General features: G+C 49.5%; 1 protein-coding gene across 1 annotated transcript; it reads left to right on the top strand.

Annotated features, from left to right (window-relative positions):
* Positions 1-1836: 1836 nt before the first annotated feature.
* LOC135263683 (clathrin interactor 1-like) lies at positions 1837-26993 on the top strand. Its single transcript, XM_064351991.1, has 12 exons — positions 1837-2050; positions 12525-12629; positions 13041-13137; positions 16256-16364; positions 17683-17847; positions 19292-19475; positions 19885-20110; positions 21405-21495; positions 23165-23242; positions 24379-24659; positions 25321-25468; positions 26111-26993. Exons 1-12 carry the CDS (start codon positions 2010-2012, stop codon positions 26461-26463), a joined length of 1878 nt encoding a protein of 625 aa, XP_064208061.1. The 5' UTR covers positions 1837-2009; the 3' UTR covers positions 26464-26993.
* Positions 26994-27202: the final 209 nt, after the last annotated feature.

Here is a 27202-nt window from a genome sequence, read left to right on the forward strand (position 1 = left end):
GCGCATGTGTGTGTGTGTGCATGCATGCGTGTGTGTGTGCACATGTGCGTGTGTGTGCATGCATGCGTGTGTGTGTGTGTGTGTGCATGTGAGCGTGTGCGCATGTGTGTGTGTGTGTGCATGTGTGCGTGTGCGCATGTGTGTGTGTGTGTATGCATGCATGCGTGTGTGTGTGTGTGTATGAGTGTATCTGTACGTACGTGTGCGTGAGTGGACGGGGGCAGTTTCTTGTTTTCTGTCAGATACTGCTGCGCACCCCTGGGGGGGGGGGGGCATCAAGTCTTGAGGAACCTCCATTTTCATCCTCCAGCACTCCAGCCTTCACTCAGGCCCTGCACTGCACCCTGTACCCACAGTCAGGACAGCATGCTCCTGAAATATGGGCCGGAGATTGGAGTTGACACCTGCAAGTCCTGCTCTGTGTCACACGGTGATGGTTTCTGCCTGCGCAGACACGTGATTGAATCCAGCTGACAGAGAGTGCTGTCTGCCATCCACATGCTTGCAGGGCTGGTGTCATTCTTCTTCAATCCTTTTTTTTATTTTATTTTTTCAGAGAATGGCATTACTTACTGCCATATGTTTTGTGGGTTGCTTAATATCAGTCTACCCCATATTTTTACTGTGGTATCTGTGTTTTAAAGTCTCAGGAACATAATACTCCTTTGCCAACTATGAGGAATGATCAGTTGTGCTTGTCTGTGTTCACTTATTTATTTACTTATTATTGTTATTATTATTATTTTACTCTTTTGTTCTTCCCAGTTTGGCATCAATTATTTTGCACTTGCCCATGAGCATAGGTGCATGTTTCAGTTCAACCATGGGGTAGACACACTGCTGGACCAGCTAGCAAGTCATTCTAGAAAGCCTAAGCAATGAATTGAAGTGAAAATATTGAGGGTGACATTTTTCTCTGCCCCCCACCCCCAACCCCCCCACCCCAAAACCTATGCGTATGCCCATGCGCCAGTAGGTTGACACAGTGCAAAAGGAACAGAGTGAGTGGTGATAAGAGGACAGGCACGGAACAATGACTGGAGGAACTACTAATGCAATGATAATCCAGGAAATTCAGGCCATTTAAATACTGCTGCTACTACCCTGGTGAGCCAACTGGATATTGCAACTGTGGATTCCCATATTCTCAGTTGTAGTCAGCTAATGATGAAGCCCTGGCTAAGTCCTGTGACTACACTTCCCAGGCTGCACTCATATCGAATACCTTCCCAGGTGGCCCAGAAAAGGCTAAATGTTTCTGATTCTTGGAAATCAGAATCGGAATCTAACTTGGTTGCTTATGACTCCTTGTTTCTTGAAAACTGTATTTGAACACTTTACTTCCAAACAAGTCACACACAAAAAAGTTTTTCAGTCGCACGTGAGAAATAAAACCTTATGGAAGGTAAATGTCAAATGCATTTTAAGAATATTCCAAATAACAGTATTGAAATGTTAGGTTTGACGAATATTCTTTATATTTGCAAATAACAAAAAATTACCAACAACAATTCAATATTTGAAATATTTGCTGTAACACCGTTCATGTAAGCATCCAATACATTTTTGTAACGAATGAACGAACGTGCTATTTACCCGAAATTTCTTAGAACTAAAAATGTCAGCTGGGTAAAGCTTATCAGTGGTGGTTTTGGTAAAGAGATGGAAAACCTTACACCTCTGGACAACTGCCAGAGAAATATTAGTTATTTAAATGATGTTTTTCTACGCAGTTTTTACACCTGTTTACACCAGAACTAAGCCTAGAATTCATGCAATGCTATGACACTACAATCGTCACCACGTCTTCCGCGCATGTGTGCGTGTCGATGACGTTTCAAGGACGTCTCCGTAGTAACCTACCCGGTCACGCTGTCGCTAAGAAAGCCGGAGAGTGGAAGGGGAGTTGGGGGGATTGGTGTTGTTGAGAGAAATCCAAGTCCATCTGTTGTTTTAAACGGACTGGACGCCGTGTTACTGAGGAGGAGAGCCCCTGTCTGAGAACCAAGATGCTGAATATGTGGAAGGTCAGAGAGCTGGTGGATAAAGCGTGAGTATCCTTGCATTTTTCCACACGAAATGATTTGTTGTGTGTTATTTCGAGGCCCCAGGTAGTACCTGTTCAGTCGCATACACGCATACAGATAGTGACGTCACATGGTGTTCTCAGCTGATAGAACCCCATCATGGCTAACGTTTCCCTGACAGTCTTGTCATGTGTGCAGAAAACACGCGAATTATACGCTACAGATTTGCTTTAGATGAGCAACGACCCTCAATCTGAACTCTGCTCCCTTCCTTTAGATCTCTGTACTCTCCTAGCATTCGATGCTTGCACATAACAGTCATAGCTAGCTGATAACACTCATAGCTAGCTGCTACTTATCATTTACGTTAGTCAGTTATGTTTGCTAGCCTGCTAGCGATATGTAGCCAGTTGCCAGTTTCTGCTTCATTACAACATAAATGATTAAACACATTTCGGCTAAGCTAGCCAGTTAGCTGCGTTGTAATTATCGTCTTGTGTGAGCACACGTTTTTGTTTAGACAGCACTGTGTTTACTAGGCCGGTTAGTTTATTGTGACTCCGTGACCAGGCGGCTAGCGGAGTGACAAACATGCCTTTGTTTTCATATCGCGGATATTGATCTGGTGTAGAGATCGATGTGTGTCCTAATAACGTTGTTTACCCCGTCGCTGCTTTTGAACGGTGTTCTTATCCGGTCTGACTGGCTGTCTTACATGTTAATGTTAAGTTCGTCGTTTTAAACTGTACATTATTCACGTTCATCTTTAGTTATCTGCTGTAGCTAGCTTTGTCACCTAAGTGTCAAGCAGTGGCTAGGTCGGATGAGAGAAATGCTGCATTGATAACAACACAGATTTCTTAATTAAAATGCCTGACAGAAAACAAAAACGAAGGAAAATTCTTAATGGTAGCTTCACTAATGTGAAACTCGATCATGAGAACGCATGCACTACTTGGAATATTACATTACTGTTGCCCTAACTAAAAAGGTCAATATTAGCTTGTCAGCTAGCTTTCTGCATGATGTATTGTTATCCAGATAGCATTTAAACCATACAGTGGGGTTAAAACAGAACTGGGAGTTCATTATTGCGTCAATTCCCATTCATTGTTTTGATTCAGACATATGGCTCGGGCCTATAAGAATTGTGTCGATGCATCCACACTATACTTTTTTATTTTTAACTGTATATATTGATTTAATAAACCACCAACTGGCAAGCTACTCGGCCATCTCTGTGAGTGGAGTTTGGATGTTTAACACTTGCAGTATGGTTATGAAAATATAGGGCAAAAAATTTGCAACAGTGTACGATGTTGACATCAATGCAATATTACTAGGCCCTACAGTACGTATTCTTTCATGGTACCTTTTTATTCCAGGGTGATTGAATTTCAGTTCTCTCTGGAGAGAGAGCAATAAAACATATGCTTGTTTTGCACTCCAACAGTCGCACAAAAGTGGGTTCAGTTCCTATTTACAAATGAGACTCTGGGTATAAAGGATTTCCTGTCCTGTCGGTCTTGGGAATGAATGGTTGGCTTTACTGTAGCTTCAGTGGCTAGTGTGCCAGATGTCAGCTCGAGCTTGTAAGGAAGCAAACAGTAAAGAAAGACCCTTTGTTTTGAACCTGAAAACCTTTGTTTGAAGTCTTAACTGAGAAACATGGGCTGAATTAAGATTCCTGTAAAGGTCACGGTTGTAGACTATTTAGTCGTGATTTAATTAAGCCTAAAATCTGAATGCTTTTTTTTCGTGTCTTGATGTGGTAGGTGGAAAATAACAGTCAGATTTTGTGTTTGATAAAATCCACCCTGATCACTTCCTGTGTGAACAGCATGTAGATTTGAACAGCAGTTGCTTTTCAGGAGCACACAGATCACCTGAAACTCTTAATAAGCTGCAGCATTACTGTGTTTCTGAGAGCAGGTTCTCTTAAAAAGACAGTACAGCAAGTGTTTGTGGAATTGGTGCTCGAGTACCTGCTAGGAGGATTGTAGCAACAGTGGTTCTAGTTTAGTTTACATGTCACTACAGTGTTGTCATTCTGATACAGAGAACCCCTTGTGCTTAGTCTATGGGCTCTGAATGACTATGTAGATTTTGCTTTATGTGCAGTATATTTGTAGTTCAGGGAAGGACGTCTTTTAATGGCACACATGCTTTCTGATACGCGCATTAAACTTCCTCAGGGAATAAATCATTGCCCATGTTTTTGTGAAGCAGCCTCACAATGCACCAATGGCACGTGATGAGAAATTAGTTTGCTTTTATGAGCTTCGGCTAACAGAAACCGAGGAGGTCTGGTCTGTGAGTGGCGCATTTCACCAGCACTGATAAGAGGTTATCTGTCCTTTCATCCGGTTTCAACACACCCCACCCATCCCCCCACCCCCACCCCCAAAACACGCACTTTTCCTTGCAAGTAGGACCCACAGCAGAGTGAGATGATATTCATCATGGGGGGGGGGGGGGGGTAGGGGGTAGCGGGTAGGCGGGGTGAGAGAGGACCCCTGAGGCGGGGGGGGGGGGGGTGTTGGAGGTGTATGATACGCTTCTCGTGTGTTTCTGTAACGTGAGCCTCCGCCTCTCAATCACAATGCCTTTGATGCCCTGCTATTAGAACTGGGTGGGGTGGGGGGGGGGGGGGGGGGGGGTGTCAGATGATGTCACTCAAGGAAAGGGCCTTTGTTGGATGTTCTTCAGAGTTGGTGGTTAACGCCTCTCTAAAGACAGGTGCGGCACGCAGATCGTTACGGATGTTTTGTCGACAGCTTCACAGGGGGTCGCAATTGCGGAGGAAACTGAGGGCTTTGTTGCCTGTCTGCTTTTCTGAAGTGTTTCTAGAACATTCTACGTAGCAAAAAGCAGCCCCCCCCCACCCACCCACTGAACAGAATGCACCCTTTCAAGGTAAACACACTGGGAATGAGATGAGGAAACAGGTTTTACTGTGCATCTCTTTTTACTGAGCGACTGATGCTGTGCAAATTTTCATTTTGCAGATTGTAAACTGGCAGCGACCTTTCTGACTTTCGGAGTGTTTGTATTTGTATTTTGTGTGTGTGTGTGTGTGTGCGTGCGTGTCTGCATGTGTGCGGGTATGTGTGTTTGTCATACACAGTGAGTCACATGACCACCTGTCCACCGCACAATACCCCTCAACTCAGCCCTGCTCACCTTCAGCTGAAGAACGTGGTCTGGCTTCAGCTGATAAACAGAGGGAGCTCAACATGTGCAGTTAAAGGAGGGTTTCTGCAGTGGCCTCTGAACCTTGAACAGGATTTTCCTTCCGCAGTTTTACTGTGCACTGCACACAGTCACACCAACCTGGGTTCTGGTACAGAAGGACTCAACTGCTTTTGTGGAGACTATATTTATATATTTTTTTAAATCAAGCAAAATGCTTCCATTGTTGTGAAATCTCTGTAAGCTGTTGAATAATTGAGCTGGTATGTAGAGAAGGAGCAGGCTGGAGTAATAATAATGACTTCCTGTACAGAGACCACCTGCATGCTGGCTTGATGGGAGAGTTTAGGCCTATAATGAGCAGAGCAGGAAGACTGGGGGAGTGATGGGGGGTATGTAGCCTTGGGGGTGTTGATAGTCTGTTCACATGAAACTTCCTTTGCTGACAGCAGTTTCCTCAAACAGCTGTCCCCTTCTTGGAAGGCATACCTCCCACCTCGCCTCCCCGGTCCATGTCCACCCACCTGTAGTGCTGACGTGTGGGTGCCAAACAAGGCGATCGTACCCGCTCCCCTCAAGTCTCAGAGGGGAAAAGATGGGTGCTTTTTGTCGCCCTGAAAGAAGGTGGAAGTCCTGACGCCACCCTTGTTTTTGCTGAGATAAGGTTCCAGTTTCACCTGCCTGAGTGTGACTGTGTAACTCACCCCCTGAGAGATGGCACTGATAGAGAGAGTGTTTATTTTTCTTTCAGTGTGAAAAAAGTAAGTGACAACGGTTTTGCTAGCTTCCTGGGTAATTGCTGGGTTCCATATCACTAAGAAGTTCCCTGCTTTTATGGGCCGGGGTGGGATGGGGGGGGCTTTTCCCGTCTGATGAAGCTATCAGATGTTTTCATTGTCATGGTAACCCTTTTGAGTGATCCAGAGCCTCCTGGGTGAAACATGGGCGGGGGGGGGGGGGGGTTGGGGCTGCTCGTTAGACCTGTTTGACCGCCCTTCTTCTGTGACACAGTTTTTGGGAAGCCCATCTGGTCCATTCAGGTGAGGAGCACACCCATGTTGACTGATGTCGCTCGGTTTGTGGCGATACGGGCGTGCGCCGCGCCTGCTTCCCCATGCAGGAAACCGTCGCCCAAGCGACCACAGAGCCGCTGAACACGCCATCCCACCCGGCTGCACACCAGCTCATGACTGCTGCATTCTAGAACAAAAGGTCATAGGTCATGAACTGTGTTCATCGCGCCCGTTTCTTCACTGTTATTGGGGCCGTTTCTGTGTTTCATAATAAAACAGAAGAAATTTGTCAATGCTCTGCAGGCCAGTCCCTGTGTCCTTTGGGTACTGTTTCTGTTCACGCACGATTTGTAGAATTTTTATGAGTTTATCTCTTGTTCTCGCCGATAAGCTGGGGATAGTCACGCCGTGTGTCCCTGAAGGAGATAAGAGCGGGGGAGAGAGGCTCATAAACATAAGCTGAAAGGCGGCGCTCTGTGGAGCAGGAGCTTGAGTTAAACAGGTTTAAGGGGGAGTGTAGGAACGGGCAACCCCTGTCAAGACTTCATTCACTGATACTGGGGGGTGGGGGTTCTGTTCAGAGACTCACAGTGCAGTTGGACACTTTCACTGATACCGGGGGGTGGGGTCTGTGGTATCACACATTCAGCTGCAACTGGGTGGGGTCTGTGGTACCACACATTCAGCTGCAACTGGGTGGGGTGGCAGATAAGACCCATTCAGTCATACTGAGTGCAGGGGTTGGAGCTGAGGGGTGGGGGGTCAGGGGGCAGTGTCAGAGATGCAACGTAGTAACTGATACTTGGGGGGGGGGGGGTGCAGAGTGGGGGTATGATATATCAGAAATATGCCATATTGACTTATAATGTGGGCAGGGTAAATAGCACATTGCACTGGCATTGGTGCATGTTTATTCAGATGAACCTGATCAGAAACCTCCTCAATGGTCCCTCTTGCTCGCCCGATTGATTTGAAGGCCTGCACTTTATCCGTTTCCCCCACATTGGGAGCAATCAGACTCCACCTGCTTCCTGTGCAGAGGATTGCTGGGTCCCCAAGAGGGTGAAAATCTTGCAGCGGCAGTGGCTGCAGCTGTTGGTCCTCGCTGTGGTCTGCAGCGTAGCCAAACATCCTGCGGCTAACGGCACTCCTGCATGTTAAACTCCTTAGCATTTCTCTTAGAACAAATGGCGGTTTACTGGGCCCAGACACAGCTCGGGTGCGGCACATTGCTCATACGCTTCGATGTGTGGATAATTGGCTTTCTAGCGCAAGCCCAGACTTTCCTTTTCGCTGCGTTTGTAACTGGAGATCTGCGGCACATCGCGGCGTTTCCGTTACGCGATAACCGAGCTTAATGGGATCCTGTTCAGATGGTGTGCCACCGAGCGAGAGGAACCGCCAGGCCGACTGCCGCGTGGAACGCGACGCTCGCCTTCGCTCTTTTGATTTTCGAAGGTTTGAGTAACTTCTGTCGGGAAAGGGCCGTAAGCAAGCCGTCTGCTAGCTGTGACTGCAGGTATATACGACACAGGAATGCGCACCTGTGACAGGTATTAGAACTGCGTCAAGACCGACTGCATCTTACCCGCTTACTGGTGTTAACAGAAAGTACAGTTTCTTTGATACAAAATAGAGCTTCTTATGTCCTGTTTTGCAATGATGTACTGTAACAGACTGCTTCAGTCCTGTACTAATAAACCTGATTTATTGCAGTAGAAGGTGCACCGCGATGTGGAATTTGGATGACAGAAGTTTCTTTTGTCAGTCATACAATGCCATGAAAACGTATTTTCCCCCCTCCCTGATTTCCTCTGTTATAGCGTATTTGTCGCCCTGAGTTGTCGCGCCATGATTAAAGGAAATTCCAGAAGAGATGAGAAAAGAGTTGTTGAAATATATAGCCTAGATCTGGAAAGAGTTACAGAGCCATTTCTAAGGCTCTAGGAGTCCACCGAACCACAGTGAGAGCCATCATCTCCAAATGAAGAACACTTGGAACAGTGGTGAATCTTCCCAGAAGTCTAAGTGCTTTACCTGGGCCCCGCTGGTTCTGAGTGCTTTACCTGGGCCCCGCTGGTTCTGAGTGCTTTACCTGGGCCCCGCTGGTTCTGAGTGCTTTACCTGGGCCTCGCTGGTTCTGAGTGCTTCTAACCTGGGCCCCGCTTTCTGAGAGCTTTACCTGGGCCCGGACTGGTTCTGAGTGCTTTACCTGGGCCCCGCTGGTTCTGAGTGCTTTACCTGGGCCCCGCTGGTTCTGAGTGCTTTACCTGGGCCCCGCTGGTTCTGAGTGCTTTACCTGGGCCTCGCTGGTTCTGAGTGCTTTACCTGGGCCTCGCTGGTTCTGAGTGCTTTACCTGGGCCCTGCTGGTTCTGAGTGCTTTACCTGGGCCCCGCTGGTTCTGAGTGCTTTACCTGGGCCCCGCTGGTTCTGAGTGCTTTACCTGGGCCCCGCTGGTTCTGAGTGCTTTACCTGGGCCCCGCTGGTTCTGAGTGCTTTACCTGGGCCCCGCTGGTTCTGAGTGCTTTAACTGGGCCCCGCTGGTTCTGAGTGCTTTACCTGGGCCTCGCTGGTTCTGAGTGCTTCACCTGGGCCTCGATGGTTCTGAGTGCTTTACCTGGGCCCCGCTGGTTCTGAGTGCTTTACCTGGGCCTCGCTGTGAGTGCTTTACCTGGGCCCCGCTGGTTCTGAGTGCTTTACGTGGGCCCCGCTGGTTGGCGTGCCAGGCTGCTCAGCGGTGGTGGCGCGTGTTAGCGAGCGCAGTCTTGTGATGTTTACGCGCATAATCCCGCCAGCAGCAGCGCAGCCCGGAGCAGCTCCTCTCCCTCCCGCTCGGCGGTTTTGATAACGGGCCGGGCGCCAAATCCCCACGGGCTTCCCCAAACCCAACTCCCTCTCGCTTCCCGCCAACATCAGTGACTCTTTCATCCCCCTGTCTCCCCCCCCCCCACCTCTCGTGGTAGCCCCCACCACCACTGGCATCGTCCTCATCGTCATCTTCATCTCCATGTGAAAGCCCGGCTTGGCGGTAGCTGAAGAGCGGCGTGCGGTGCTGGAGCAGGTGCGGAAGCACGGGGAGGGGGCTTTGATCCGCACACGGCCCTTTTGTGGGACAGCGGCGTCTGCAGGTGCCTGCGTGTCCCGTCGGCAGCGCATGAATGGGGGGGGGGGGCGGTGTGCGGAACAAAGGGGGCTTTTCCAGAGCGCGGGAGCGGTGTGTGGAAGACTGCGACGGGCCCGTCTCCGTTTGAATCCCCCCCCCTCCCGCTAACGTCACCACGGCGGGCTTTAAACTCGCCGAGCGCTCGGGCCGCCGAACGCGGATCCATTATTCATCCGGCCGGATCCGCCTCTCTCTCTCTCGCACACACACGCACACGCACACGCACGCACGCAGCCGCGCTGACTCCTCATTATCACTGCGCTTTTTCCCCTTTTCATTAGCGCCTCATGGGAACGACTCCTGCCCTTCGCGGCGCTGTTGGAACCCGGGCGCAGTGTTGCCGTGCGCCGTTGCCATCTTTCAGTACAGTGAGAGGAAAAAATGCAGAGAATGATTTTAGGGAAAAATATCTGTGGTAATTGTGTGGAGGCTATAGGAAACAGCCAGGCAATAGGCAGTATGGGGCAGTTGGCAGTTGGTATGTAGTGTGTCTGTTTAGGCTCCTGTGAGCTTTCATGCTCCATCATCCATTATCCAGTAATTACGGAAAAAGAATAAATGTAAAAATAAATGTAAAGTAATGTCCACAGCAAGTAAACTGCTCGTAAGTTTCCTCAGTGTCCTAGTTTTAGCGAGTGCAATGTTAGCTCGTTAGCTAGTGCTCTAAAGAAGAGAACTTTACACTCTTCAGCTTTTTTGTAACGCATGCCTTGGAAGGTAGCCTGACAGTGCGATCTCATTTGGTCACTGTAAATGTCTTAAGTATGGAGTGTAGTGTTTATAATTTCCACAAGAGTCTCACAACCCGCTGTGGGTCTTAACCCACAGCTTGGGATCCATTGTCCAAGAGCCCAGCAGACTCTGCTTCACCCTTCCTGGATGTCCTGTGGAGCAGCGGGGGGCGCAGGTGTGCACCCCTCAACTCCCCCCTCACCTCCTTGCCCCCCCCCCCCCCCCGCCATCCCATCTGATCCCATTGTCTTCCCATCTGTCTGACTGAGGCCACTTGACCTTTGACCTTGGAGAGACACTGACCTCACACACAGATGGAGCTCAGATGAGCCGAGTCACCATCTGCGTGTGTTCTGATCAGCCAATCACAGCCCGGGCTCTGACCCCTGAGGATTGGACCTGACGACCAGGAGATGTGATTATTCTGCTGTTTGGAGTTGTATTTCCTGACGGTGAACTCAGACACTATAAGCAGGTGAAAGGTCATGCCTGTGGTGAGTGTGCATATACCATTCAGTCTGTAACCCCCCCCCCCTCCCCACAGCTGTATCCTGTGGACATGTATCCTGTGGGGCGACATGGTTCAGGAGGTAAGAGCGATTGTCTGGCAGTCGGAGGGTTGCCGGTTCAAACCCCGGCCTGGGCGTGTCGAAGTGTCCTTGAGCAAGACACCTAACCCCTAACTGCTCTGGCGAATGAGAGGCATCAATTGTAAAGCGCTTTGGATAAAAGCGCTATATAAATGCAGTCCATTTACCATTTACCATTTACCAAAACGGGTGAAATAACAGACTGGCTTTGGGATGTTGGCCTGGCAGCCTGTTCGGGGTCCACGGCCCTGCATCTTCAGCAGAGAGCTCACAGAGCTGCCAAACTCGCTTTGTGTGCTGGGGCCAGACCGGTTCCACTGGCGGGCGCGGGATGTTGACCTGGCAGCCTGTTGACCTGGCAGCCTGTTAACCTGAGCGGGGTCCACGGGTTTGCATCTGATTCCACTGGCGGGCGCGGAGCAGCTTCCAAGTTCCAGGCTGGGTTCCAGCAGCAGCTTCTGTGGAAGAGAATATGCGGTTCCCCAGCGATAAACACCACAAACACTGCCCTGCGTGATCTCTCTCTCTCTCTCTCTCTATCTCTCTCTCTCTCTGTCTCTCTCTATCTCTCGCTGTCTCTCTGTCTCTCTCTCTCTCTCTCTGTCTCTCTCTTCTCTCTCTCTCTCTCTATCTCTCTCTCTCTCTCTCTCTATCTCTCTCTCTCTCTGTCTCTCTCTATCTCTCGCTGTCTCTCTGTCTCTCTCTATCTCTCTCTGTCTCTCTCTCTCTCTCTCTCTCTTCTCTCTCTCTCTCTCTCTCTCTCTCTGGCTGGAGCGGGTTCTGGGATGACTGCTCGCTGCTGGGGTGGGACTACTTAGCGAAATTGCAGGTAAATCCCCACGCAGTCAGCGGAAGGGGGCGAGCTTGGCCGTGCGATGGGATGCGTGGGGGCGGACAGGTGCTGGGGGGAGGGGGGTACTGAGCGCCTCTCATGGCCCATTTTCCGGAATTCCTGCGACGTGGGGGTGGGGGGGGGGATTTACGTGACACACACCGCTGTGACTCCCCATCTCCGCTGTAATGGCTTCCAGAGCACCCCAGGGATCCTGTTCCCATGCTGAACCTATCCTCTGCGAAAAGGGGAGCGCTTAGCTTGCAGATTTTGGATGAATAATAATATTAGTAGTGATTGGGAAAGTGCTCACAGCTGTGCTTGTGTGTGTTTGTGTCTGTGTGTGTGTCTCTGCGTGTATGTGTGTGTGTGTCTGTGTGTGCGTGCATGCGTGTGTGTGTGCGCGTGCGCGCGGTCATGTTATAACTTGTGTCACTAACTCCACGGGCACACACGACTGGCTGAAGTCTGGCAGATGTGCTCTTGGTGAGATGCCTTTAATTTCGGTGTCTAATTCCGCTAACATGTCTTGTGTGCACTTAATGCCTGAATGAACCCCTGGTCCAGAACAGCAGTTTACGGGAGGCTGAAGTAGGCCTGTGCCTGCTTACTCGATTTGCGTGTGTTTTGCATATGTGTCAAAGTGTTTATTTACTGATGATCCTGCATGTGGCTCCTATAATGTGTGTCAGTGATGATGAAGAGAGTTGCTATCAGTATTTTTCTCCATTATTTATGTATTAGGCTGATATTTGGGGAACCAGCAAATATTCAAATGTGGAGTGAGCGTTACGGTGGTTTGAGGTAGAGTGTGGTCTTCAGCACTGTGGCTTCCGTCCTGAGGAGAAGGGCTGTGATCGAATGGGAAGGTTGTGGGAGGAACCCTGTATGATTGGGCTGTATCCTCTGGCACTCCCTCTTTCCCCACAGGAAATGCCGTTTGACTCATCTGCTCCTCTTCCTCCCTCTCGCAGCACCAACGTGGTGATGAACTATTCTGAGATCGAGTCCAAGGTGCGAGAAGCCACCAACGACGACCCCTGGGGACCTTCCGGGCAGCTCATGGGGGAGATAGCCAAGTGAGTACCCCAGTATATGGTGTGAGGTTTCCATAACGACCTGCTCCCCAGGGCCTATCAGGTTACAGGCGTAATGATAAGTGTCACTGCAATTGGTGGGCCTTAAGTCTGGTGCTCTTATAATATATTCTGTATTGGCAGAGCTGTTTGTAAAATAACGAACAGGTTTGTCAATACATTTCATACGCTTTCTCTATTGAGTCAATTGATCTCCATCGATCTCCCTATATTATGCTGCAGTGATGTACGCCTGTTCTTGTGTGACCTCACGGTGCAGGCAGCAGTGTTGTGTTAAGGAACTGGACTGTGAACCATAGAGCTGCTGATTCAAGTGTCAAACTACTGTTGTACTTCTTGGGCCTTATCTCTGTGGTTGTGTGTGCGTGTGTGTGTGTTTCTGCTGTCCCTCAGGTCCACGTTCATGTACGAGCAGTTCCCAGAGGTGATGAACATGCTGTGGAATCGGATGCTGAAAGACAACAAGAAGAACTGGAGGAGAGTTTACAAGGTCTGTGCTTTTTTAGGGACTGTTCAGAGAAGGTGAACTTTAGATTCCAAAATGGCTGCATTAGTGTACCATTGAGCGATGTGGTTTCCTTTTTATAACACCCTCCTCCCAAGTGAGTGACAAGTAGCAAAAAAACATGCTAAATTTGAACTAGCTTAGGCCAAACAAGTAATTAAAGGGTAGCATGGAATTTGAAAATGTTGCATTGTAGTTAGTATTCATGCTGGATTTGCAGGGCAAAAGTGCTTCAGTTCTTTCCACTGTTGGACTCACCCTGCCTTCAGTGCAGAACATCCCCCCTCTCTAAGACTCGAGTGATGAATGGAGGGTTGAATTATAACCCCCAGCGGCAATCCAGAGTGTACAGGAAGCGGAGTACAGTCCCCTGCCTGTTAGCGTAACGCTAGCGCCTTCCTAAAACGAACTGCTCAGCAAAATGAAACTATTAATTTAAGTGATCATGCACATTTTCTTTAGAGAATGAGAAACCGGATGCTATGCAGTTAGCCACAACACACAGATTGGTGTTCTAGGGTGAATGGGAGTTTGATACAGCAGCATGAAATTGTAAAAACCCCGAAAGGAGCTTTAAATTGACTCAGTAAAATTATCGAAGACCTTCGCAGCGCGGTCACCTAATGAAGTGAAGCGCAACGTGTTTTAAAATGAAATTTGCTGTGGAGATGCCCTTTAATGAAGCCCTTCTGTGCTTTCCAGTGCTTCTCACTGGCCCTTTAGCTCTTTAGCTGTCCTCTAGCAGTAATTGACTGTGTTTGCAGAGGGAGCGAATGCTTTTGGGAGGTCTTGAGCGAACGCTGCCCTTCCGTAGAGCCGGCAGGTTTTTTTACCCGCCAGAAACGTGTAGCGGTACGGCTTTGAAAACTCTCTTTACCCGAGGCGGTCCTGTAGTCTGTTTTTTTTTACTTGTTATAACTAACAGCAGAGCATTCTGACGGGATAAAAAAAAATCCATAGTAGCCTCACCCCAAGGACTGACCGTGTCCTGGATGTTAGATATGGAAACTTCCGATAAAAGCAGGGACTAGTATTACCACAGGACCTTGGTTACCTACCCCCCCAAAAAAAGGTTATTCAGCCTGAGAAATTTACTGTGCAACCAGGTAAAAATTGCGACATGGCAGATTCTGACTGAATTCCTGGATTAAAAACACAGGAGTAGTAGTAGGTAATGATTGTAATTGCAGGACATCCTTGGGTAAAACTAATCATGTCAGCATAGGGCTTTGGGCAGCGTGAGCGTGAAAGCCGTCATCCTGCCCATCCCCTGTACTGCTCTGGTGCGTTTGGTAAAACATGGAGCTCCCCTCGCCACAGGCTTTGGAGAGACTGCAGTACGAGTCTTTACCCTCGAGGCCATCTTTGAGTTCTATCCTCAGCCCTCTGGGCCTGTAAGAACTGACACTGTGTGCACTCAGTCTGTATATATCTATCGATAGCTCTCTATCTCTCTGTGTATGCACTCAGTCTGTATATATCTATCGATAGCTCTCTCTATCTCTCTGTGTATGCACTCAGTCTGTGTCTATCTATCGATAGCTCTCTATCTCTCTGTGTATGCACTCAGTCTGTATATATCTATCGATAGCTCTCTCTATCTCTCTGTGTATGCACTCAGTCTGTGTCTATCTATCGATAGCTCTCTCTATCTCTCTGTGTATGTACTCAGTCTGTATATATCTATCGATAACTCTCTCTATCTCTCTGTGTATGCACTCAGTCTGTATATGTCTATCGATAGCTCTCTCTATCTCTCTGTGTATGTACTCAGTCTGTGTCTATCTATCGATAGCTCTCTCTATCCACCTGTGTGTGCACTCAGTCTGTATATATCTATCGATAGCTCTCTCTATCTCTCTGTGTATGTACTCAGTCTGTATATATCTATCGATAGCTCTCTCTATCTCTCTGTGTATGCACTCAGTCTGTGTCTATCTATCGATAGCTCTCTCTATCCACCTGTGTGTGCACTCAGTCTGTATATATTCTGTATATATCTATCGATAGCTCTCTCTATCTCTCTGTGTATGTACTCAGTCTGTGTCTATCTATCAATAGCTCTCTCTATCCACCTGTGTGTGCACTCAGTCTGTATATATTCTGTATATATCTATCGATAGCTCTCTCTATCTCTCTGTGTATGTACTCAGTCTGTATATATCTATCGATAGCTCTCTCTATCCATCTGTGTATGCACTCAGTCTGTATATATGTATCGATGGCTCTATCTCTCTGTGTATGCACTCAGTCTGTATATATCTATCGATAGCTCTCTCTATCTCTCTGTGTATGTACTCAGTCTGTATATATCTATCGATAGCTCTCTCTATCTCTCTGTGTATGTACTCAGTCTGTATATATCTATCGATAGCTCTCTCTATCTCTCTGTGTATGCACTCAGTCTGTATATATCTATCGATAGCTCTCTCTATCCATCTGTGTATGTACTCAGTCTGTATATATCTATCGATAGCTCTCTCTATCTCTCTGTGTGTGCACTCAGTCTGTATATATCTATCGATAGCTCTCTCTATCCACCTGTGTATGCACTCAGTCTGTATATATCTATCGATAGCTCTCTCTATCTCTCTGTGTATGCACTCAGTCTGTATATATCTATCGATAGCTCTCTATCTCTCTGTGTATGTACTCAGTCTGTATATATCTATCGATAGCTCTCTCTATCCACCTGTGTATGTACTCAGTCTGTATATATCTATCGATAGCTCTCAATCTCTCTGTGTATGTACTCAGTCTGTATATATCTATCGATAGCTCTCTATCTCTCTGTGTATGCACTCAGTCTGTATATATCTATCGATAGCTCTCTCTATCTCTCTGTGTATACACTCAGTCTGTATATATCTATCGATAGCTCTCTGTATCTCTCTGTGTATGCACTCAGTCTGTATATATCTATCGATAGCTCTCTATCTCTCTGTGTATGTACTCAGTCTGTATATATCTATCGATAGCTCTCTCTATCCATCTGTGTATGCTTCTCTCTATTCTGCTCTTTGCTGCTCTCTTTGCTGCTCTGTTTCTTTCTCTCTCCTGCTCTGTTGTAATTGTAAGGTTTTGTCTCCCTCTCCGCACCAAGGCCTTACTGCTCCTGGCGTACCTCATCAGGAACGGGTCCGAGCGGGTGGTCACCAGTGCCAGAGAGCACATCTACGACCTGCGCTCCATGGAGAACTACCACTTCATCGGTGAGCTCCGTACGGGGCGGCTAACGCGGGGCTGCGGGTTCTGTTCCGTTTTAGCCGAGGCTCTGGAGTTGTGTAATAGCAGAAAGAGGGACAGGTCATTCACTTCAGCGGATATCTAGCCAGGTGTGCAGATGTGTGGCGTGCAAACTGAGCATGCTCATAGATCAGGGCGTGTCTCATGCAAATAAATAATAATAATGATGATGATGAGGAACGGATGGAGGCCATTTGGGGGGGCGGCAGGGTAGTGTCATAATTCCACCCAGCTCAGCTTTGTGATTTCCCAAACCCCCTTTCCCCCCTCCCTCCCGCCGCCCCAGTTGCACCACGGCAGTGTCATCCAATTCCCCAAGTGAAACCCCAGAGAATTAATTAGCCAACTCCAGAGCCGGCCTGGTGTGTGGAGCTGGTGCTGTGTGTGTGTGTGTGTGTCTGTGTGTGAGTGTGTGCGAGTGTGTGTGTGAGTGAGATAAAGAGCGTGAGTGTCTGTGTGTTTTTTAATTCAAGTTTCCCATCGCTACACAAAGAAACTGGTTTAAATGTGTCAGAGCAAAAGTCCTAAAAGCAGAATAAACCCCATCTCTGATTGGACTAACCAGCTTGAGAAGCACCCATTCCTGCAGTTACGAAGAAAGGCGTGCACCTGGGCAGAAAATCAGCTATGAAGCAAAGCTGGCACACGCACACAAAATCAGTTATTAAACAGGGCTTGCACACTTACACATGCTTCTTTACATTAGCATTCTAATAATGTGCATTTACCTGCATACATTTCCTCTTAAGCCTATAACAGTGAGGTCCAGTTGTGCATACAGTATATAAGGTTTGCATGCAGATCAAATGGGAAAATTTCCCCTGGTTTTTTTTGTGCCTGGAACAATGGTTTCAGTGTCACTGCAGAAGGAGCTTAGGCATCACAGTATGGCTTTAGCAGAGGCGTTAATACTGCAGTGCACGTACAGCACGCTCTGCTCTGACCACTGAGAAGCCACAGCGTCTTACAAACACGCTGACGTGCGATTTTCCTTAGAACTATTCATACCACAGCACTTTCACGACATGCAATCTCAAACAAAGTCTTAATCTGGTGGGGTGGTGGGGAGGTGGGGAGTGGAGTGGGGGGTGGTGGGGTTAACACCAGCAGCTGTCCATCATCAGCAACGATGATGATGATGATGACAGACGAGATGTATGATTTTTGAAAAGAACACGTGTGTCGGGTCTCGGGTGTGTAAGCGCAGAGGAGGGAGCCGTTTCGTAATCAGGCCCGTCCCAGCCGCGGTTGGGTTCATGCGTACGCTCCCTCTTCCCCCCGCAGACGAGAACGGGAAGGACCAGGGCATTAACGTGCGGCAGAAGGTGAAGGAGATGGTGGAGTTTGTGCAGGACGACGACCGGCTGAGGGAGGAGAGGAAGAAGGCCAAGAAGAACAAGGACAAATACATCGGGGTGTCCTCGGACAGTATGGGGACCTTCCCACAGAGTGAGTGTCTCTGATTGGACGGGCTTTCCCTGTTTAGTATGCAGCACTCTGCGAGTGTCACTCTGATTGTACGAGTACATTTGGGTGGTGTCAGACAGAGCGGAGGTGTTCGCATATGAGGGTCTGTGATTGGATAAGTACGTCTGGGTGTCCTGGTATTGGGGGCGTCATAGCTCAGGAGGTAAGAGCGGTTGTCTGGCAGTCGGAGGGCTGCCGGTTCGATCCCCGCTCTGGGCGTGTCGAAGTGTCACTGAGCAAGACACCGGACCCCGAATTGCTCTGGTGAATGCGAGGCATCAATTGTAAAGCACTTTGGATAAAAGCGCTATATAAATGCAGTCCATTTACCACCCATTTGGTATTGCAGGTGTTCAGTCGTACACAGTGAGTCATTGACTGCACAGTTGTGCACTGGTGCCCGCATTCACTACACAGTGAGTGTCTGTGATTGGGAAAAGTACACTGGGGTGCCCTTGTACTGTATGAGGGTGTTCTGCCACTGATTGGACGATTTCATTGAGATGACATCATACCAACCACAGTCAGGATTGAGTCTAGACCAGGGCTGCCCAGTCCTGTTCCTGAATTTCAGCAGTCCTGTAGGTTTTCACTCCAGCCTGAACAAAGCGCACCTCATTCAGCCGCTCGAGGTCTCTCTCCGAACCCCGCCGGCTTCCCCCTGTCCCCAGACTCATTCCACATTCATGGGGGCTGATCTTTTGATTGGGCTTGTTTTTGATTCCCGGGCACAATCTTCTCATCTTGCCAGTCGTCGAGATCTCTGGGGTTTGCGCTCTTCACTGCCACCCCTTCTTTCTTCTAGCGGAATGTTCTCTTCTTTTTGTTTGTTTTTTTGAATTGGGTGCTTTCAGATGTGAGATCCGTCCGTCCTGTCGGGGTGGGGGTGGGGGTGGGGGGGGGGGGGGGAGACTGAGGGGGTCCCCTGCCATTTCATTACCGCTCAGCTTATGCAACAGGAGAAAATCCTCCCCCTGTAAAATTTTTTACAGCTTGCATCATTCATCTCTCTCCCTGAGAGGAATCTTGATGATCAGAAAGTGTAAAAACAAAAAGAGTTAATGTCTTTGCTTTCGGTGCTGTGAATTTCTGCTTAATTACCTTTTTCAACCCAGGAGTGAGCGACTGAAGTGATTATGAAGTGATCAGCTCAAGAAGTGATTATGGAAATGTAGGGTATATGGAAGTTAAATAAAAAGGAGTATGTCTTTTGCATAGATCCCTATTTTGAGAGGATGTTTTGGTAAGTGAGGTATGTTGCCCTATTTCAGGGTTTAAAGTGACAGTATTCAGGTTTCTGGGCCTGAAAGTGGACTTTGCGCCAGCCCGGGTTCTGTAGTCCTGACTGGGCACACAGGCGTTAGGGTTACCCCCTCAGAGACAGGACTGCTCCTGTTTGACCCCCCCCTGTTCCTCTCCTCCACAGCGGGGGAACGTTTGGACGGGGAGCCCCGGGGAAAGTGGGAGGAGGACTGGGACAGGAGCAAAGGAGGCAGCTTCCCCTTCAGCGAGAAGCTGGGCGAGATCAGCGACAAGATCGGCAGCACCATCGACGACACCATCAACAAGTTCCGCAAGAAGGAGCCGGACGACTCGCCCGACAGGGGCAGGTACGGGAGGGGGGCTGGGGAGGGGGGGCTGGGGGGGCGGGGGGTGGAGCTCGCTCGCACAGCGGGACAGCTCGCCTGACAGTGGCAGGTACAGGGGACTGGGGGGTGAGGGGAGGGGAGGGATGGAGCGGGGGGCTAGTGTTCGTTCACGCAGCAGGACTGCTCCCTGTATGTGTGAAGCATGGCGGTATGTCCCGTGTCTGTGAAAATCACGCGAATCTCATGTGGTTTCCTGAACCATGTTCCACTGCAGCATGAGTGTTGGCGGATCTTACAATGCAGTTGGGCTCAGTATTCAAGTGGGTGGGTTGGAGTTTTGAAAATGTGATAACGGCGAACAGCGCCCCCACAGGCTGGGAGGCCAGGCCTGTCTGACCCACCCTGTGTCCCGTGTGGTTTAATCTCTCAGTGACAACGAGGAGGACCGCGACCATGCGTCCCGGAACGGTCGGGCCGCGAGCTCCGAGTTCAAGGACGAGGAGGAGACGGTGACCACCAAGAGCATCCACATCACGCACGCCACCGAGACCACCACCACCACCACGCGCAAGCGCGGCGGCGTCCCCTCCAAGACCGTGGACCTGGGGGCCGCCGCCCACTACACGGGCGACAGGAGCAGCCCCGACAGCGCCAAGGTGGGAGGAGCCACCGCTGGGGGCGGGCCAAGGGGTGGGGTCGGGGGGGGCTGTTTTCGTCTTAGAGTGACAGGTATCACATACCAGTGTGACAAACAAATGTGGACCGCTGCCTACAAGTTGATCCTTAAGCTGCAGCGTCCTTCGGTGTCTTCCTCTGTGCTACATAGCGTAGCACACAATGGGAACTGTTTTAAAATGTGTTTCCAGGCAGGGAGTTTCCCTCTGACTCCCCGCACTGCTTACGGATGATTCAGTGAGAACGGGCAGATGAGCTGTTCCTGGGAACGAGCGCGGTTGATTGGGCTCCGCCAGGGTGACTTATAGCCGTGTTAATTAGCAGTCTGGAGGGCGGAACAAATGTGGGAAATAAACATTCCGGAACCTTCCGCAGCTGGGCCCGGCGGTGCTCATCGCGGGACGTGGGCGTGGCTGTGCGTGCGTGCGCTGATGGCGGTTTCCCGTGTCTGAGCCGCGGTAACTGTGCGCTGTCACACGCAGCACATCTGTCGGGACGCAGCTGTGTGAATCAGAAAGGGGGGATCCTCTTTCGCGGGTCGCTGAGCTTTCCAGGGCAGCGCAGTCGGAACTGAGTCATAATCTGTACACAAAGCCCCCTTTTTCTGTGATTTCATTTTTCTGAAAACTTGGACTTGGACTTCTGGATGCTCTCTGCTTGATTCATCTGTGCATTTAGCTGAGGGCCGTATCAAAGGACAGTTAAGAATCTTGCATTTTTTTGTGAGTTTTGTTTGCTATGTTTTCAGTTAAGCAATACAGGTACCTTTCTTAAGGGTATCGATGACCATCCAGGGTTAAACCTGGCAACCCCCGTTACTTGTCAAGTGCCCTGAGTACTACCCCACATTCTCTCACTCATTAGTATGGGAAAACTAACATCACTGTTTAGTTGTTGTTTTGAGAAATGGTTTTGAATGTGGCATTTTGAACTGAATGCAGATTACTCTGAAAGACTGGATTCTAAAGCACTTAGCACGCCTTGTTTACACTCTGCATACCTCAGACATGAAGGGCTACAGAAAGTCCCCTTGTATATCACTTTTTTTGTTGTTTTTTTGGCCATTCCAGTTAGACTTTGATACTTGTGTCTGTGGCCAACAGGCCTGTCTGAAGTTCTTCAGGGTGAAGTGCCTAGTCTGCAGCAGTGTGCTCCCAGAAACGGTGATCTTTCCCAGTCTTATGCTGCCATCTGGTGGTGGAGGGCATGACTGCAGCTTAAACAGGTTGTCATGCCTCTGTCTCATCTCCTCTCCCTCCCTTCTTTTGGATCCAGGCGACGGGCGCGGGGGTCAGCCAGACGTCCGGTGGCGGCCTTGTGGACCTGTTGACGTTGGACTCTGGGTCCCGTCCGGCAGCACCTGCAGGTGAGCTCCTTATTATTTATTATTTATCTAGCCATCTCTTACTCTGTGGTGTGGAGCGATGCGTCATCCTTCAAAGCTACGGGGGAACGGCCGTAGCAGAGGTGGGGCAGATTTGATGGCTCTCTACTGGAACAGTGATCAGTAGCTTGAGGCCAATCTGTCCTTGGACTACTTTGAATAAAAACAACGTATCCTTTTGGTTTGAGTATCAAGAGGGTGGGACTGTGTTGTGTTACATGGAGATTGAGGGGAGTTGGGGGAACTCCACACCTGCAATATTTGGCATTCATCAGGAGTCCTCACTTTTAACGCCGCAGTTTTTCGGGGATTTGGCGGGTCTGCTTTTCCGCTGGCCTTCAGACCCTGTGCATCAGCGCTGAGGCATGGAGCCACATGGCCACCTCAGATCTGCACTCCGCTCTGTAGTGACAGCCAGCGCTTCTGTAGAACGGGTCGTGTTTGCGGCGTCCTGAACTGAGGATGATGGGAGATTTCACCTGCAACCAATCAGGACACCCCTGACCTGCCAGCAGGACAGGCACATCTGTGCACTGCCAAGTCCTGTTTCTACACAAATTTAGCCCAAAATGTGTTTTTTTTAACTCCCCATTTTGGAATGACCAGCCATATTTGCAGCTATATGACACTGAATGCATAGAACAGGCTTTATGATAACATTTTTTCCCTGGAGCACATGTGCATCCGAGTTGGAAATAGTTGAAAAATGTGCAATATTGCAACCAAATTAATATATTTGCTCCTGAATTATCCCTAAAATGGGAGCCCTGTAGATTGTTGTCCTGGTTCAGTTCAGGATTGCAGATGAGCACTCTTCTCTCTTCCGGAGTACGTACAGCCAGCTTTGCAACCATGCGTTAACCCCTTGAAGAGCAGGTGTTTTGGAATGTTTTATTTGTTTCAAAATTCTAAGTCAGTGTTTTAGAACTCCATTGCTTTTTTTACATCAGCATTAGAATGTTCAATTACAGACATTCTAATCACATTTGTGACCTCACACCTTAAAGGGTTAAAGACTGAGAAATGTTACCCGGCCTCCTGGCTCCCTGTGATTGGTGGATAAATAAGTCATGTGCTGCAGAGTTGGAGGATCCCCGTGGCCGGGCGGAGCGGGCGCTAAGTGCTCCAGATGGGGCCGTGTGTCTCTCAGACTGGGCCGCGTTGGCGCGCTGGGCCAGATGTTCGAGCGGTCTCATGTGGAATCGCGGTGCGAAAGCTGCGCCCGTGTCAGATGGTGCCGTCCCCGCCCGTCAGGCCCCGCCCCTTACAGACGAACAGCTGCGTTACGTCCGCCCTCGTCTGTGCCCAGCGAAGCCGACGCGGAGAGATCGCCCTGACGGGCCGGCAGGAACGGGCCCTAATCTGTTTCATCTGCTGTCCCAAACAGAGAGGAACAGTGTGTGTGTGTGCGTTTGTGTGTGTGTACGTGTGTGTGTGTGTACGTGTGTGTGCACGTGTGCATGTATGTTGGTGCATGGGTGTGTCTGAACACCATTAGCGTCTTGGAATCTCGTCTCCCTTTACATTGAGAACGTGTCAGTGTATTATTGTCCCCATGGGTAAAGGAAAACAAGAGCACTGTGCGTTATTTGTGTTGCTTGGTGGCTGCAGCAGATCAGGTGACTCTTGGTTTCTGCCCCTCCCCATCCAGGTGGAAGCTCAGACCTGATTGGTGGATTTGCGGATTTTTCCTCGCCGGCCGCCTCTGCTAGTTTTCCCGCTGCGGGCGGTAAGCTTCGCCTGGCCTGCAGTCGCACGCGTCTCCTGGGCACGCTCAGTCATCACGCCTCCGTTAGCCTCCGTTAGCCTCCGTTAGTCTCTGTTAGCCTCCGTTAATCTCTGTTAGCCTCTGTTAGTCTCCGTTAGTCTCTGTTAGTCTCCGTTAGTCTCTGTTAGTCTCCGTCAATCTCTGTTAGCCTCTGTTAGTCTCCGTTAGTCTCTGTTAGCCTCTGTTAGTCTCTGTTAGTCTCCGTTAGTCTCTGTTAGTCTCCGTTAGTCTCTGTTAGTCTCCGTCAGCCTCTGTTAGCCTCTGTTAGTCTCTGTTAGTCTCCGTTAGCCTCTGTTAGTCTCCATTAGCCTCTGTTAGTCTCCGTTAGCCTCTGTTAGCCTCTGTTAGTCTCCGTTAGCCTCTGTTAGTCTCCGTCAATCTCTGTTAGCCTCTGTTAGTCTCCATTAGTCTCTGTTAGCCTCTGTTAGTCTCCGTTAGTTTTGTCAGACACTCCACCATTTCACAGCAATACAATAAACACCAGTGACCTGTACTTACCTAACGGCTGGGGGGTGGGGGGATGGGCGGTGGGTGGGGGGATGGGGGGGGGTGGGTGAGGGTAACGATCAGAGCCGAGGACAGAGTCTCGCGAGCGGGACGCCTCGCGACCCAATCCTCGCTCAGAGAGCAGGTCGGTGGAGGGGCTGGTCCCATGTTTACGTGGGACGCCTTCTGAAGAAAAAAAAAACTGCTGAAAAATTGATGAGGGAGGGGAGCGGTCCAGATGGGGACGCTATTCTCTGAGGGTAATGGGGACGGACACATTTCAGCTCCCATTAGGCATGACTCAGCGCCCCCCCACCCGCGTCCTGTAAGCAGAGCGGGGGGGGGGAGAACACCAGACCTGCAGAGCAGTCAGGGAAATGAGCATGTGAATTCAGAGTAGCACAACTCACGGAGCATAACTTGTTGCTATGTGGCCAGATCAAATTTTGTTAGTTGTTAGTTTCCATGTTCGTAATACATGCATATGTGTGTGTTCCTGTATATTTATTTCAATATGTACATGTTTATTGTAGCCAATATAAATCTTATATTTATATAAATATGAATATATAAGAACTATGATTACAATGTGGTTCACAATTCCCACCCAGGTTCGACGCCCGGTGGGAACAGTGATTTTGGGGACTGGAACACGTTCCCTGCCGGCCAGCCGGCCGCCCCCTCCTCCCAGCCCCTAGGTGGCACTGCGACAGACCTCTTCGGCAGCGTACAGACCCCGCCCACCCAGGTGTCCTCCCCACCTTCCGCAGACCTCTTTGACCTGATTGGCTCCACCCAGGCCACGATCAGCGCCTCCCAAAGCCTCAACTTCTCCTTGTGTAGCACGCAGCTCGTTAGCGGTAGCAGCGGCATGCCGATGTCCACGTCTCAGGTACAGAGTGATGCTTAGCTTCTCCTTGTGTAGCGCGCAGTCCGTTAGCATTAGCAATGGCCTCCTCATGTCGAGGTCTCAGGTACAGTGCGATGCTCAGCTTCTCCTTGTGTAGCTCGCAGCCCGGTAGCATTAGCGACAGCCTGTCCCTGACAAAGTCTATGGTAAAGTGTATTCTTCTTGTGTAGCATGCAGCCCATTAGCGGTAGCGGCAGCATGCCCATGTCCAGGTCTCAGGTTAGAGTATGATGCTCAACTACTTGTGTAGCACACACCCTGTTAGCATTAGCAATGGCCTGCCAATGGCAAGGTCTCAGGTAGAGTATGATTCTCAACTTCTTGTGTAGCCAACTTCTGCTCTTAATTATATAATTGGCTCAATCATATCTTGATCTGATATTTGTGTTAGCACCACTACAGCCACAGACTGCTAGTGTACCCTAAAGATTCTACTGTGCTCAAGTGAACCAGCGTAGTTCATAAAGCTGTTAGAAAGCTTATTGGTTCTAACCAATAATTGGTTGTAACAAAAACCAGCACACAGAGCTGCCCTCCAAGACCGGAGTTGCGCAGCCCTAGTTTAATGGTTTAATGGTGCCCAGCCTCTGGGGAGTTTGGGGGACTCTTGTGTAATGTGTTGGGCCCTTTATTGACCCAGCAGATGGGGATCCAGAAGCTGGGGGGAAAAGGGTCGCTCCCGGCAACGTGGTCGGACCCCAGCGTCAACATCAGCCTCGACTTCCTGTCCCCAGGAATGCAGCCGCCCAAACCGTCCCAACCCAGCCTCAACGCCATCATACAACAGCAAGGTGAGGGTTTGCTGGGATACTGCCCCCCCCCCCCCTCCCGGGCTGTGGTCCATCCTGCTTGTGGGAAGCATCACCTGGCCCTTGCCCCGGGGCCGTTCATGCCCAGTTAGAGGCATCTGGAGCCCTCTCTCTCTTTCAGGAGAGCAGGCCCGCCGCGCGGTCGCTCAGGCACGCAGCGCGTCCCCAGTGGATTCCGCAGCAGAAAGCACGCTCTCTCTCTAACGCTGTTTCTCCTCGCGCGCTGTCTGCAGTATTCCCACGTGGAAGCGCTCGGCTGAAAAACACCGTTGGCTCACCGGTTTTTGAAGCCTGTGTTCATTATGATGCTTAGGGGCTTATCCTGGGGGTAGGACGAGACTGACGCTTCCACACACTGATACCAAACTGGAACTAAGGGGCTCAGTTTGCATGCATGTCTAGTTTATTTCCGGTTTGACAGAAGTAGGTGAATAAACTGTAGGGATTAGCCATATTTGAACCCTTTAAGGTGAAAGATCGCATGTGATTAGAATGTTCTTAACTGAACATTCCAATGCTGGTAACACTCACCACTGGTAACTGAAAGCAGTGGAGTTCTAGAACATTGCACTGACAAACTCCGCCCCCCCTCCCCCGTACCTTATCCTCTTCCTTACCTTCCAGGTGTCCAGCCACCCTTGAACATGGTCGCCCAGAGCTTTGCCGGCCTGAACCTGAACACACAGCCGACACCGACGCCCATCAGACCACCCACGAACCCCATGATGGCCGGGCCAGGGGTTGCCATGGGGATGCCGCCCACCATGGCAACAGGCACCATGGGAATGGGCACCATGGGAATAGCGCCCCCCGCAGGCGGGCCCCTCGGTCACGGGATCCTGGGGATGAACTTGAGCATGGGCATGCAGCCCGTGGGCATGGGCCTGCCGCTGATGGGCATGGGGCAGGGCATGACGCCCGCCATGGTGCATCCCAAACAAGACGCCTTCGCCAACTTTGGCAACTTCGGCAAATAATGGCGAAGTGCGAGGGGGGGGGAGGTGGAGACAAGGCGGAAGAAGGGACAGCCATGAAGGAATGAAAGAGCTGCACACGGACTACCTGAAAAACACAAGAACAAATCCGTCCCCCTTCAGCTCTTGTATGTTATACTAATGTATGTATGTGTATGTATGTACAGACATACGCACATATTTATTTTCTTCTGTCGGGGGGTTGGGGGGGGGGGAGTGTGGGCAGATTTTGTAAGTGGCAGGAACTGAGTGTGAACAGATATATTTAACAAAAAAAGAAGGAATGTTCTGATGTTTCTTCCCTGCGTGAGTGGGGTTTGCCATCATCATAGAGTAATCAATTAAAAAGAAAAAAAAACAGCTTTTTTTCCCCCCTTTTATATCCCTCCCACTGATTTAACCAATCAGAAGTGACTCTGGAAATGACCTCAAAACTGTCCATTATTTCACACCGTGACACAAAAGAATCATAACGGTCTTCTCTGTAAATATGTTTTGATGTGCAAGAAATAAATTATTGGGATATTACAAAACTTTTTTTTGACAGTATGACCTGGAGAAGAGGCGAAAGGTGACTGAAGTCTACGGTTGATTTCATTTCTTTGTTTTTAAATGGCTTCCTGTTAGAGATCTGGATATGACAAATTGTTTCAGTTTCACCAAATAACAGCAGAGTACACTTTTACACTGTTTACTGCAGCGATAAAATATTATTTCATTAATATTATTAATCCATGCTGTT

The sequence above is a fragment of the Anguilla rostrata genome, chromosome 9 (genome assembly GCF_018555375.3).
Source record: "Anguilla rostrata isolate EN2019 chromosome 9, ASM1855537v3, whole genome shotgun sequence".
In the NCBI taxonomy this organism is placed as follows: Eukaryota; Metazoa; Chordata; class Actinopteri; order Anguilliformes; family Anguillidae; genus Anguilla; species Anguilla rostrata.